Source organism: Ostrea edulis, chromosome 9 (assembly GCF_947568905.1).
Source record: "Ostrea edulis chromosome 9, xbOstEdul1.1, whole genome shotgun sequence".
NCBI classification, from domain to species: domain Eukaryota; kingdom Metazoa; phylum Mollusca; class Bivalvia; order Ostreida; family Ostreidae; genus Ostrea; species Ostrea edulis.
The window spans coordinates 19,770,179-19,785,408 of record NC_079172.1 but is presented as its reverse complement, the minus strand read 5'-3'; the positions used below and the strand labels follow the sequence as shown (position 1 = coordinate 19,785,408).

The window sequence follows — 15,230 nt, the reverse complement described above, 5'->3', positions numbered from 1 at the left end:
TGAAAGGCTTGTCTTTTAAGAATATATAAGACAACAATTGAAACTGATACAGCTCAATACTTTGTACACCCTCAGGTAGTAATTATGTTGGAGATGGATTACGGAATGTAAAGGGAAAATGCTTAAAATTCTGTAAACGAAGAGAGCGTCACATACAAAATTGTTTAGCAAATCTAATGAGCCCATACAGAAATAGATTTGTACAAACTGCAATAGTAAAACATTTAATGAGCCCATAGAGACATAGGTTTGTACACACTGCAATACTGCAATAGTAAAAATGTTGAGGAAGAATCCACTATGTAATGGAATGCTTAACATTTTGTAAAGAAAGAAATGCTTTTGCACAAAAGAAATTGTTCTAGACCACACGATATAAAATTTACCATGTCTTCAACCAATACAGATTTACTGAGTTCCTTTGCCTTATTTCGTTGTAATTGTAATTTTCCCCTGGTACGCGTTTCATATATTTGGGTATAGAGAAAAGTAAATATCATACCACGACTACGATTTATTCATCAGTGAGTTATAACATTAAATGTATCCAATATTGGGTCAGACACACGTTAATCTATGTCAACTTATCACGTATTTATAATCAATAGAGTGGTTTGTGCGTCTTATTTACATAACAGTCCATTCATATTGCTTAGTTTCACCTATAACTTAATCCAGCTCAGTGGAATCAAATTTCAATCTCTCTCTCTCTCTCTCTCTCTCTCTCTCTCTTTTTTTTTCTCTCTCTCATTGAAATTATATATGTATTTGAATGTATTTTCATATTTATTTGGGATTTCTAGGGAAACAATGATCTCGAAAACGTCACGTACATGTATTATTTCTAATCAGCATCTTATTTCAAGCAAACACTTACGTTATTATTTCATTTTCTCTGTGTACATATAATAGATTATAAGATTTAACAGTTACGGCAGAGAGTATGATCTTCCGTTGAAATCGTCTATCCCTAACATGCTTAATCGCCCACGTTCTATGATTACATTAAACTTGAGATAACATGTCACATGTTTGCACTTAACCTAGCGGGGTAGCCGAAGGGGAAATTTGAAGGGGAATACATGTAACTAAACATCTGTTTGTCTTAATGCAGGTTACAATATTGTTGCTCGCTCTGTTTTCCGTAAATTATATTATTCTGTCACTAATGTTTTATATGCCGATCATATTAATATTAACCCACCAAATGCAGGGGGATTCATCGGAGAACTTGTCATGCGATTAGGAATTAAGTCAAGATATTTGCTATATCAGTAATGATTGATTTTGAATTACACGCTACAAGATTAATTATTGAGAATTGAATTTACGTTTAGATTATTCAAAATGAAGTAATCTTTCAACTTAAACAATTACACTCCAATCAGTTTTAAAAATAATCACTCTTTGATATAAACATGTAGGTCCTTCCGGTATGTCCCATTCATAATTGCAAGCAAACCATGCACAATTTTTTTTTTTCACGTGGTATTAAATTTACGCTATGTACGCGGTCAAAAATTCTGTGTGCAAATTTGTCCCGGCGTACTATAAGTTCATTGAAGACATACAACGGTAATCCAAGAAATCATAGTAATTTTCTACCTGCTGATTCAACAGAAATTATTTCGCGGATTAACATGTATGACCTTGTGAAAAAGTACAATTACGGTGTATATAGAACACGTATATTGCGAACAACTTGGAATATGTAAAAAGGTGCATAATGGCTGGTAGATTCTTCAGCATCGCCCTTTCCCGGGTTCATGTCCTGTCCAATATCCAGATCATTCTCATCGTAATCTGCTGTTAGGTATCATTATAATGTGTAGCAGCAGTAAACCTGTAGACATGCAGCAAGTCCTCAGTAAGTTCTTTACCACACTGTAAGTCATTTCTAGTATTCTATTATACTGTGACTATAGTCATTAGATTGTATCACAAACCCTTACTACAAGTCTTACCACCCTTTACCCATCAAATTACATTCTCTCTCTCTCTCTCTCTCTCTCTCTCTCTCTCTCTCTCTATATATATATATATATAGGTCTCTGATATCCCACTTGCTATGTTTGCAATCATGAAAAGACGACCAGTATGATTTACGGTCTCTGCAAAAGAGAGGATGCTCACTCTAACATTTGATAGGAAATTTTTTTTTATTCAAAAAATTTATAACATATGTCTTACATTTGAATATATGAAATATTTCTATGACATTCTACAATAGATGAGGCAAAATTGATTTACCTATAATGGAAGAAATATACGTGGATTTACGTGATTTACACGAAGTCTCCGGGGAATGAGAGGGCCGCCTAAAATGGGGCGTGTGAGCGGAAATCATCTATAAAAGAGGGAAACCAATGGCTGTCAGGTAGTCCATCGCTCCACATGGTTCTCTGCCATGCTGAAATCGATTAGTACGTGTGTTTAGATCTATAAAAGTGTTTATGTTTGAAAAAGTAGAAAGTTGAAGGAATGTATGATCAGTTTAAAAAAGGAAGATAATTATTTTACCAAACCAAGAAAAGAATTGAGTGTGATATGTATTAATAACTTCCCGGATATTTGTTTAATTTCTATGATAAAATTCAGATGTATGTAAAAAAAAAAAATCTAATGTTTTTCATTTTGAAAAATTGTTTGCAATGTTTGTTTTCTGACATCCATGGTGCTAAGTTTTGTATTCTTGATTTTAGGTGTTTCCTACCTTGTTATTTTCGTTGTCGTCTTGGACAGTTGTAACACGAAAAGCATTCCTGTGAACATGTGTGCTGGAAGTCAAGAGAGAACTAACGTTATTGAAATCACTCTATCAGAAACCATTACAGACGCCATTCCACGGCTTCTACAGAAATTTCAACTTTTTATACGACACCTAGAGGACTTCTTAATTACACTTGTGAGTATTTACATTTGCTATCAAATAAGTAGTAGTAGTAGTAGTGGTAGTATATGCAGTCCTTTGTAATGGAATATTTTACCTGTTGAAGCTCTTTGATGCATTGTTTCCTCATTCCATTGTCTTCCGTTATCATCCGTTTCGTAACTTTTTCCAATGATTGTCATAAAGGTGTGAATACTTTTTATATGTCTATGTTTATGAACCAAAGTGCATCAAATTGATACCTGGATGATGCACAAAATATCGTACAGCTTAAAATACAAAACCTACAATTCAATTAAAACATAACTGCAAACGACAAAATAAAAGATATTGATTTTGCGAAGAAAGATCCTAAAACTCTTAGTTATTTAAGTGTAAAGAAAGGGTTAAATCTGTGATATTTAATCATTTGGGGGCGGTTTTTATAATCGTTTTCTGAATGATCCTTCTTTGGCTGATACTCAAACCAAAAAACAATGGAAAACTTAAATAATATTTTGAAAGGCAATTTCGCTTCAAATCAAATATTGCGAAAAAGACAAAAGTCTACAATATGTTAAAGTTTGTATATTCATATCACATTGAGGAGAAATGGAAAGAAATGCACTGATGACAAAAGTGAGATGTTTTGATAAAACTGGTGATAAAACGCAATGCAAGGATTCCATGTATCAATACACTTTTCTTACATGTAGGTCACCGGAGTCCCTCAGGTGACTTGTTACTATTTATCTGTGTTTGCTGTCGTTCGTCGTCCGTTGAAATTGAACATTTCAACTTTTTCATAACTATCATTCTAATTCTTTTCAAATTGGGTATGACACATCTTTGAGACATGGTAGATATCAATTGTAAATTCCAAGACTTCTGCACTCCCGGGGCCTTTGGGACAAAGCATTTTGCCAAAACTTGACCAATTTTCAAAATGTCTCTTCTCTACATCCGCACATATGTAAGAAAAACTAATTTAAATATATTTTAGAAAAGGAGAAAGTGATGTACCAAAATTGTGAATTCCGCGAACCCAGAGTTCTGACAGTACGGCTGGTCCAAATTATTTTGTAAAGTCCTTCATCAAAACGGGCACTTTCGGAGTGATTTGTGTTTTGATGACACATCTCGTTTTATAATGCTGTTGAAAATAAGAATTTAGCTTAGATATGCAGAAGAGGAAAAGTATTCTAGATTTCAATGTTCTTACATTAAAGCTAGTGGTATCTTTAATACGCAGGTGACCGACAAGGCCTGTGAGCCTCGTTTTGAAAATAGTGTTAAGTCGTAAAAGACAATTCATTACTAGACTGGCTTCCCAATCCAAAATGTGAAATTTTTTTTATGTTTTGATCATAGAAAAGCGTGATAGTGAAATAAAAACTTTCTAACCATACAATATTGAAAAAGAATGGTTTTTATGTCTTCGGGGAAAATTGGTATTTATTAGAATTGTTTATATTATCGAATTACTCACCCAGCCAAACTTCAGTTTGCAATACTTTCATCTGATTTTACATTTCGTCGTTCGTATTTTGAACAATAACAATACTCATCAGATTTTCAATACAAATGCTTGGGGTTATTACTTTTTATTCTAATTTATTATTCCTATTGAACACACCTCTTTCGTGATTTTCACAATATAGGTGCTTTTCAATAATGAAATTGACAGCAGTTATAATATAATAGTGCCGTTTGATTTCTCATAAAATTTTGAGCAACAGCTGATATTCGATGTTCCCAAAATATTTCAGAAAAATATTGAAAATGTAAAATATTCCGACAATTTATGTATGTATTTTGCTTATTGCACCGCATGGTATTACAACATTTTAATTAAATGGAAACCCTTTACATAGAATTGTTCATCTATCATTAACAATTATACAGAGCACAATTCTACAACAAAATACAAACAATGGGTTATACAGACATAGAATAGAAACGAATTTTACAAGGATAATGTTTTGTAATTTAAAGAATGAAAGAGGATTGAGGGGTGACCAACATCTGCTGGAAGCTATTGGTTCATCAGAGGGATTGGACGGATTTCCGGTATTTAACATTCAATCCGTTGGCGAGGTAAATAATATTTTCCAAAGGAAGAACATTGTTAAAATACAAAATTTGTGTTATTTCCATAGATATAATAGTAAGACATGCATAGAGCGAAGTGCTTGGAACGAACACTTTCTATTCGTAACAAATGTAATTCGTTAAATGCAATAAGTTTATAATGTTGTAAAACTACAGGGAATTAAAGTCACCTCGTTCTAAGCGTGAATTCAATAGACACAGACTCGTTATAAACATGATTTACTCTATTTTGATTTTTAAAGGATACTGATGAACAACTTTTGCGAGACTACCAGATTCTCCTGACGATATGGCCGTTTGTGGAGCATATGCAAAAACTGGAAAAAATATCAGATAGGATATCCTACGCCTCCGTTATCCAAGACATTTATACGTATTTACAAGATCTCATTTGTGAATTTTACACGATATTAGTGAACCGTGACCGCACCATTCCACCACTGCAAAACCCCGTCACAGTGCCCCCTGTGTATAATGAGTTGTCTGCCGCTAGTCGTCATTTATATCACTATCTAGTAGCACGTGATATCAAGGAAATAGTGGCTGATCTCCGAAACAGATATACAGATAGTTGAAAATTGTATTTCAATATGTTGTTATTGATAATGCCAGAGGTTATGGAACTTTGCCATACATTTTTATTTTTATAAATGCTATAATTCTTGCATATCTAGTTCGTGTTTAATTCATTAGTCGATGGGAGGCTGGTCAAAAATTTTACTTTATGGGTTGCCTTCAAGTTTTCCAGAGACAAAGAGAACAGTCGGTATAAATACATGCTTATAAGAGTTATGAGATTGATCACTGTTTGTTATCTTCACCTTTCATGTAAATGAAATTCCCAGTCGTCAAACGTTTCCAGTTGTAAGGAGATGTATGAGATTTTAGTAAGCAAAAGTGAAGAGCATGAACAGGGACCAATCTCATATCTCCTATACAAAATTAGGAATATAACAAATACGGATCACTGGACACACCAGGAGTGGGATAAAGTGTCATTTAGACCGGTACCTGAATAATTCGTAATCTTGTTTGTTTTTTATTTACCTGTAACAGGTCAACGGGGGTCCTCCTAGACACCGGATCCCACCTCTGGTACACACGGGGTCCGTACTTCTCCAACTCTTAATTCTGCATTCCTTACTGGAATCGTTATATCCAGTTCTTCACACAAAGTCGTAAATGTACTAATGGATATCGTTTACGCAAACAACAAAAACACAAATTATACACGATATCCCATCTGAATTACCTTTACATTATATTTGAACAAATCTTTAATCTGTTCCTTTGAAATGTTTAAGCCAAAGAAGCTAAAACTTGGATTTTGAAACACCAGAATACAGACTGAATGTAGCCCACCACAGGATATTTAAACCACCGCAGGTTATGGATAAAAATTCTTCCTAATTACACCGACAGTTCCTCAAACTTAAATTTACATGTACTAACAACAAAATAGATGCCGTTAACACATTTAACATTCTTGGTCAGTCTTCACCCTGTATTTCCTACAAATATGTTTCTTTCATGACATTCAAACGTTTTAATCAAAAACTTTAAAATGCATATGTATAGTCCATCTTAAACAATTCTCTTACACTTATTTCTTATACTTTGTTGAAGTATTGTCCAGCTAGTCATATCATTGTTGGGTGTATTAGTATAGTTGAAATTGACGACCTGAAATCACCTATGTTAAAAGGCCCGAAAGTCAATTGGCGACAGAATTTCATCTCTAATTTGATTTCTTCGAAATTATGCCATACGATAGGCTAAATATAAAGGGGACCACTTTTGCACTTTGTAAGAATGGGTCACGAGTATAGAAGAATTGTTGTACTAGAAGCGTAAAAATAAAAATGCGTACCATCTATTCTGCGGCGTTTGGTAAACCAGAATTGATGAAATAATTAGAAATATGTACAGCTGACAAAGCTTGTGACAATATTGCCTTTGTTTTGAAGGCTTAATATTACAAAAATATTTTAGAAGAAGGCTTTAATTCCATAATTGGTCATCCAACTTATACTCAGAGGTTTTTTTTTAGAAGTCAACATAGCGTTTCATTTTTGATATCCCAGTCAATGATCATTTGATTAGATTCCAAAACTTCACAACAACCTTTACAAACATAGAGGAAAGGTAAACGAACATTGATCATTCTCATAACTCCTATAAGGAATACAAAATTAAGACTTGGGCAAACACGGACACCTGGACATACCAGAGGTGGGATCAGGTGCCTAGGAGGAGTAAGCATCCTCTGTTGATCCGTCACACCCACCATGAGTCCTATATCTCGATCTGGTCATGGAGTAATCCGCAGTCAAAATCAGTGTGTAAAGAAAGGCCTAACAATTGGTATGAAACATGTCAGACAGCATTTGTTCCAATGACAGGCTGTATTGGCAAATTAGATCATTATAACGACCATAGAATTTGCGAAATACTGACGTTAAACGAGACTGTTGAAATCCATGTAACAACTTGTTTGTCAGTAGCCTGCCTCAATTTAAAAACTGATCAGATGTAAAACAAACTCTTACATAACGAATCAATTGAGAGACATAAACGCCACTTGCAGGTGATCATGAAATATTGCTACATAAATCAGGGAACTTGACGATGGAGAAGCTGAAGTCATCTCGTATGTCATTAAGTTAAGTTGTCAGATGCATTGCTAAGTATTTTGAAATCACATAACTTTTTCAAAATCAACAGCATCAAAATACACGTAAGTTCAACACTTTAAGTTACAATTCATCATGATAAATTAAAAGGCTTTTTGATATCATAGAGACAGTGGCACGCTACGTTTTCAATAAAAATTGAACTCGGAAATACCAATATCTTCTTATCACGTATCTTAAAAACTTCCTTTCTTAAATATCATTCTGATTCTACGCACAGGTACTCTGAAGTTAACTTACGAATATGCTGGACTACTTAATTGAAATTATACATGTATTTGTAGTTTTTTGGAGAGCAAGTGGTCCATCACTGTTGGAATTCCCACGGGTATGAATTGCGCTCCTTTATCAATTACCCTATCATATTTTCTTATGAACAGAGTTTATAAATTGAAAGCAATCTGTGACCTTTAACTTGATATTTGATTCCTCGATTGTCCATTCCTAATGTGTATTGTACCACAGCGTGATAACGCTTTGCGCGATTTCATGGATGATGATACTCTTGAATAGCTCTATCCAATACCTCTCCAACGATACAAACACGAGCCTTCAGTTCCACATAGTTTTAAACTTATAGTCATCTCAGTAGAGGCAGTCGTTGACCACTGTTGTAAAAGTGGTTGGGAAAAGGATTGAGAATATTGAAAAAATTAGAGTTTGTATAAAAGTTCGCACAAAACTCGGTCATTCGGTAATATAGATTTTTACTGAATTGGGGAAATTTATGAGTCTGATAAGATATCTTATGAGACAGTTCGTAGGTGGAGAAAGAAATTTCTGACTGGCACAGAGTCCGTCAAAGATGCAGCAAAATATGGCCGACTGTAACAGGCAAGGTAAATGTCTCAAAAGTCAGGGAAATAATTAAAAGTGATGGAAGATACACAATTCGTGATATTGCCAAAGCTGTTGACATATCGCTGTCGCGGGTGCATTTCATTTTGAAGCATATTTTGAAAGTACGAAAGATTTTTGCCAGATGTATACCGCATATATTGACAGATGACCAAAAAACGGGTACGAGTTCAAACCGCTAAGCAATTGCTCAAAATGTTTCCCAAATTCAATCAAAGACAATTTGCAAGCATTGTTACTGGTGATGAAACATGGGTTCACTATTTCGAACTAGTAAGAAAAATCGGAAACAAAATTTGGCTAACTAAACACGGTAGAAGGACTGTAGTTGCCAAAAGAACCATAAGCAAAAGAAGGTTCTTTATTGCATATTCTTCTCATGTGATGGTATAGCCGTACAAATTCCGGTGCCGAAGGGCAAAGGTGTTACAGGTCGCTATTACCGAAATGTTATACTATAAAAGCTCAAGAAATATTATCATAAACGACGCCCTGTGTCAGGATTTAGGCATGTTAGTCTACTTCATGATAATGCTCCATCACATACATATGAGCTTGTGAAGCAATTTTTGAAGTCGGAGAAGGTTATCGTCTTGCCACACCCACCATACTCTCCAGATCTAGCCCCATGCGACTTTTTCCTTTTTCCAAAACTGAAAAAGTTCTTATCTGGTAGTCGTTACAAGTCTCGACAAGCCCTTGGCTCAGCCATCAGTCAGTGCCTCGGAGGTCTAACTAAATCAGCGTACCGTGACGCATTTCAGAAATGAATTCAGAGATTGAAATTATGTGTTTCAAACCGCGGAGAATACTTTGAAAGGATGCATTGTTCATTTTACTATTTGATTCGAATGCTTTTGAGATATCGTACAATACACATTACATATCGAACAGCCCTCGTTTACATACTAATGAACAAATTTAACGATCACTAAATCAGGTTTAGCTTTAAAATCCAACAACATAAGGTGGTGGAATACAGCATCGCGAGTGTAAGTGAACTACATTAGGAATTAGTGCTGACAATGTGTATGGAAAAACTAAGCAATCCTCTCTTACATTTTATCCAAATGAATATCGTCATCGCCGTTTTTCTATTGTTTTAAAGAGATAGTGTGTTGATCTGAATTGTAGTTCCCTGATTACGCAAAAGTCACAAATTGTTTTGAACAGAAGCAGGCTAATAATCGACCAACTTGGCGTTAATGATTGATCGCTCTCTTTAAAATGAACTTTAATTATTACAATTCTGATAACATAAATCTGTTTTAAAATTAGTCTTAGTGAGATTTTTATCTTGTATACAAGCCTGTTCTTAGTTTGCCTGTAATCTAAAGTCTTAGTACAATGTACAATCCGGAATCCTCAAAGTTCCAAATTTGGATTTTTAAAAATGTGTCCTACTGACAAACATGTTGATGGTGCAGTGATTCCAACAGTCTCGTTTAAAGTCAGCATTTCGCAAATTCTATGGTCGTTATAACGATGTGTGACCGGTCGACGGGATGCTTACTCTACCTAGGCACCTGATCCCATCTCTGGTATATCCAGGGGTCCGTGTTGGCCCAACTATCTATTTTGTATTGCTTATAGGAGTTATGAGATTGATCACTGATCGTTATCTTCACATTTCCTAGTATTATATTGTAATTCCAAATACATGTACATGTAGTAAATCAGCACTTGTGCTGACTACTTAACGTGTCTTTTGAATTTATTGTTTTAAAGCAGTAGTACGTTTAGACCGATCCACGTCCGAGTCTTCTTATCGACTGCGGAAAAAGACGAGCGTGTGGTATGATTACATAAAATTGAGGTATTACGAAGTCATCCTAAAACTGGGATATCTCCGACGTCAACTTAAAAGTGGGGTATCTCCGACGTCAACTTAAAACTGGGGTTTCTCCGATGTCAAAGTAAAACTGGAGTATCTCCGATGTCAACTTAAAACTGGGGTAATTCCGGTGTCAACTTAAAACTGGGGTATCTCCGATGTCAACTTAAAACTGGGGTTTCTCCGATGTCAAAGTAAAACTGGAGTATCTCCGATGTCAAAGTAAAACTGGAGTATCTCCGACGTCAACTTAACAACTTAAAACTGGAGTATTTCCGACGTCAACTTAAAACTAAGGTATCTCCGACGTCAACTTAAAACTGGGGTATCTCCGACGTCAACTTAAAACTGGGGTATCTCCGACGTCAACTTAACAACTTAAAACTGGAGTATTTCCGACGTCAACTTAAAACTAAGGTATCTCCGACGTCAACTTAAAACTGGGGTATCTCCGACGTCAACTTAAAACTGGGGTATCTCCGACGTCAACATAAAACTGGGGTATCTGACGACGTCAACTGAAAACGTTTAAACTAAGTAGTAACTAGTGGTTATCATTTTGCCAATCAACCGGCATTAGAAGTTAAAGTCGTTGTTTTTTTTTATGAAACTAAAAAACAAGGTCCATGATAGATGATGGCTGGTTGTATATTGTTTAATGTCCTGCTTAAGAATCTTTTACTCATATGGAGACGTCACCATTGTCGGTAAATTGCTGCAAAATTTAGGCCTTTGCTCGGCGCTTACGGCCTTTGAGTAGGGCAGAATCCTTATCGTGCCACATCTGTTGTGACGCAGGGCCTCGGATTTCGCGGTTTCATTCGAAGGACCACCCCATTTAATCGCCTCTAACGATAAGCAAGGGGTACTGAGGACCTATTCTAACCCGGATCAAGATAGAGAACCTGATCTTTTGTGCATCATGCATAGATGAAATAATTGGTACCTCATCTACAACTGATGGTGCTGATCCACATTCAAGTGAAACATTCTAAATTAGGACTTAAATAAGATAAACAATTAAACGTTTACACTGATAGTAGATCTATTTTAACCTACACGTACCAACGTATTCCTATAATATAAACAACTGTCTTTTATGAAACCGATCTTTGTAAGTTTTTGAAAGCAAACATCCAACAATGAATATGATGATGACTTCAGCTCATTAATGAAAACCGTATTTTACATTGTTTTGAGTATCGACAGGGGATGCTTACTCCTCCTAGGCACCTGATCCCACCTCTGTTGTGTCCAGGGGTCCGTGTTTGCCCAACTATCTATTTTGTATTGCTTATAGGAGTTGTGAGATTGACCACTGTTCGTTATCTTCACCTTTCATTATGACAACTTCAAAGAACGGTTGATAACTTTCAAACCAAAACCTTCGCAACGAACATGGCTGTCACATTGCCCTCGGAAGCTTTCATACGATTTTATCTATGACTGGAAGACGTAAATTTCAATATAGCCTACCCTCGGGATATATACCAGACGCAGATTAACTTACTATTACCATGTGATCCAAAGTCTCATTCAAGAATGTCATTTAAAGTCACCATGAGCTTTAGAAACGTGTCAATATTACCGGTTCAGACGTTCGTCTTTTATTATATTGACCTCGTGTGCTAATGGCCAATACCCTGTACCAGGGGGACTAATTTCATTACACATTGTGCGTTTTGCTTACAACGGAATTATCGTAAAAATTCCCACTATACGACAAAAATTGAATTATCTCTAATGTGCAATTGACATTGTATTACTTTAATGTCTCTGCGCCAAACTTTGTCATGCATTAGCCTTTCTAAACTCAGACAAAATTCACTAGTTAAAGTTTACTGTCGTAACTCAAAGTACGTTTCAAATAGTAAATCAAAGGATTATAGTGACATATATCACTCTGTTAAATCAAGATTTCACCTTAATAAATCAAAGTCTGAAAATGTTCTACATAGTAGAGTTGCATACAAATAGTTACTAGATTTTCATATTAGTCAATAAAGGGAATAGACATTGCAAATATTGAAAAATTTAGTATATATCTTCATATTTTTCATGTTTGTATTATTTGATTTTTCAACGGGAAATAGAACCATCAGTAACAGAAATAGTTTTTGTATCTTCTTACTTGAAATTGTTTCCAAGGTTGTTCCAAACTTTGCACTGTTTCTACTGCAGTCAATTCCGATACTCGTTTTTATATTTCAAACAGAGAAGCACACTACTGATAGTATAGAATCTTTGGTATCATGGTTTTCGGTATAATAAGTTCAGTTTATGGTGCCATCTTCAGCTTTTGTTATTGTATAAGTAAGGTTTTTATTGTCTGGATGATGTTTCTTGGTTATATTGAAAAAAAATAAATAATCATGAGCCTTAAAGCAATACTATCTGTCACATTGGTATAGAAAATGTTGCAAAATTTCATTTATTATTTCAATGACAGAAAAAAAGGTTGATAAACTTTTGTTATCAATATTTGTGTTAGAAAACCTACCCAAAGGCTCTAAATGAAGCAAAATTACATTATTGTCTTCCCTTACAAAAATTGATTCCTATATAATGCTATATATTCAATAGAACCGAAATCTTTATTTTGATAAATTCTTCGACTTAGTTTTTATTTTATTAATGAATGTGGTTATAGATACTTACAAAACTATCATAACAGCACATTTTTACAACGAAATAAAATTTTAAGATTTTAAGCTGATACTGCTTTAACGGTCAACAGAGTATTGTACACCGTACAGAATAAATTGGAAGTATTATGTACAGATGATACAGGAAAGCGTGTTTAAAGATGTGAAAATTGGATGTTCTTATGGCCATGGTGTTTATTCTTCTGATAAGTCTTAATCAACCTCATTCCTAAAGACGAGCAGCGAACGTCTCTTCTATGAAGGTCAGTGGCGAAGACAATTATTTCTTTTTGTTCAAAATCCGATGATAATTTTATTTGTAGATACATGTATCAGTTGACAATACATCATCAAATAATATTCAGAGAATTATTTCGGAACATTTTTTAAAAATAGCCTTGACCTTCGCCAAATGGCCTTGGGTTTAAGGTTATGACACATGGACCGGTCATAAGCAGAGCGTAAACTATATGTTCAGAAGTAAAGAATATTTCAAATATGTCAAGTATTTTTAATTTATAAACCATAGCGCCCCATCCCGTGTACTCGGAACCACTAAACCATGGGTTTTGAATCTCAAAATTTTCTTGAATAATTTTAATTTTAAAGGTATCTGTACATCCTGTTTGTGTACCAGACGTGTACAATATAATGTCCTGAGGTATCTGTACATCCTGTTTGTGTAACAGACGCGTACAATATAATGTCCTGAGGTATCTGTACATCCTGTTTGTGTACCAGACGTGTACAATGTAATGTCCTGAGGTTGAAACATCTTGGTGCAGGCACCAAGAATTTCACAGTTTTGCTCATTATCACTACACACCACGTGTTAATATTTGATATTCAGGAGATTTACACTAAATGATCTGTATAACCCCGCCCCGTACCCAGGACGTCTAAGAGCCATGGCTATCGTGTGTGGTAAAGGTTCCAATGCTCTAAAACTTACATACATAGCTTAATTCGAGTTCAGGAATAAAGAAAATACAATTCAAACATTTATGTACTTTAATCATAATTTATAATCCATATAACCCCGACCTTGGGAAACCCTAATCAATGGCCATGAATTCAATTGTGGTACAGGGTGTCGTGCTATATATACGCATCCAGAAATATAGAAGTTTTAACAGATTGTACTTCTGTGGAGATTTCATTCCCTGCTTCTAAGTTTCAAAAATGAGCAGAGACCACGGAATTCAGTGTTTGTTTCCCTATCCCAAAAGCTATTCAACAGCAATTTCGGTGAAAATTAACCATGCCGTTTCTGAGAAGAAGTCAAAAATGGTCAGCGGTTAACAACAATGAAGGATGAGGGACAGGCACGTATAGCAATAGGTCATCTTATATAATTAGTGACGCAGGAGACTTAAAACTATTTTAAGATAGAACCATCTAAAACTATCAATTACCCATTTAGAATTCAAATTGCAATAACTCTTTGAACGTTTCGAGTTGCTTTATTTCCTCACCTATAAATGCAATGTTCACAAGCCCATTATATCATATCTGGGGTTAGTTTGTCTTGCACACACCTTTTCATTATATGATATCTGGGGTTAGTTTGTCTTGCACACACCTTTTTATTATATGATATCTGGGGTTAGTTTGTCTTGCACACACCTTTTCATTATATGATATCTGGGGTTAGTTTGTCTTGCACACACCTTTTCATTATATGATATCTGGGGTTAGTTTGTCTTGCACACACCTTTTTATTATATGATATCTGGGGTTAGTTTGTCTTGCACACACCTTTTTATTATATGATATCTGGGGTTAGTTTGTCTTGCACACACCTTTTCATTATATGATATCTGGGGTTAGTTTGTCTTGCACACACCTTTTTATTATATGATATCTGGGGTTAGTTTGTCTTGCACACACCTTTTTATTATATGATATCTGGGGTTAGTTTGTCTTGCACACACCTTTTTATTATATGATATCTGGGGTTAGTTTGTCTTGCACACACCTTTTTATTATATGATATCTGGGGTTAGTTTGTCTTGCACACACCTTTTTAGCTAATAACGATGTAATGAAATCAGTGCGATATCATTCAAAATGTAAATTCACGTCCCTCTGCTCCAAGGTGAATCAATGTACATGTGAAATATATGCTTTATGATTACATGTAGATGGAAGGTTTAGACTTGACATTATATAACCTATGAACTGACTGTCTTCATGCCACATTCTGTCACGACTTTTTC

At 35.0% G+C, this 15,230-nt stretch overlaps 1 protein-coding gene across 1 annotated transcript; it reads left to right on the top strand.

The window, feature by feature from the left end:
* The first annotated feature begins 2,713 nt into the window (after positions 1-2,713).
* Positions 2,714-5,648, top strand: LOC125657512 (uncharacterized). The gene is made up of 3 exons (XM_048888115.1): positions 2,714-2,905; positions 4,865-4,966; positions 5,224-5,648. The coding sequence occupies exons 1-3, from the start codon at positions 2,771-2,773 to the stop codon at positions 5,554-5,556; spliced, it is 570 nt and encodes a 189-aa protein (XP_048744072.1). The 5' UTR covers positions 2,714-2,770; the 3' UTR covers positions 5,557-5,648.
* The last annotated feature ends 9,582 nt before the right edge of the window (positions 5,649-15,230 follow it).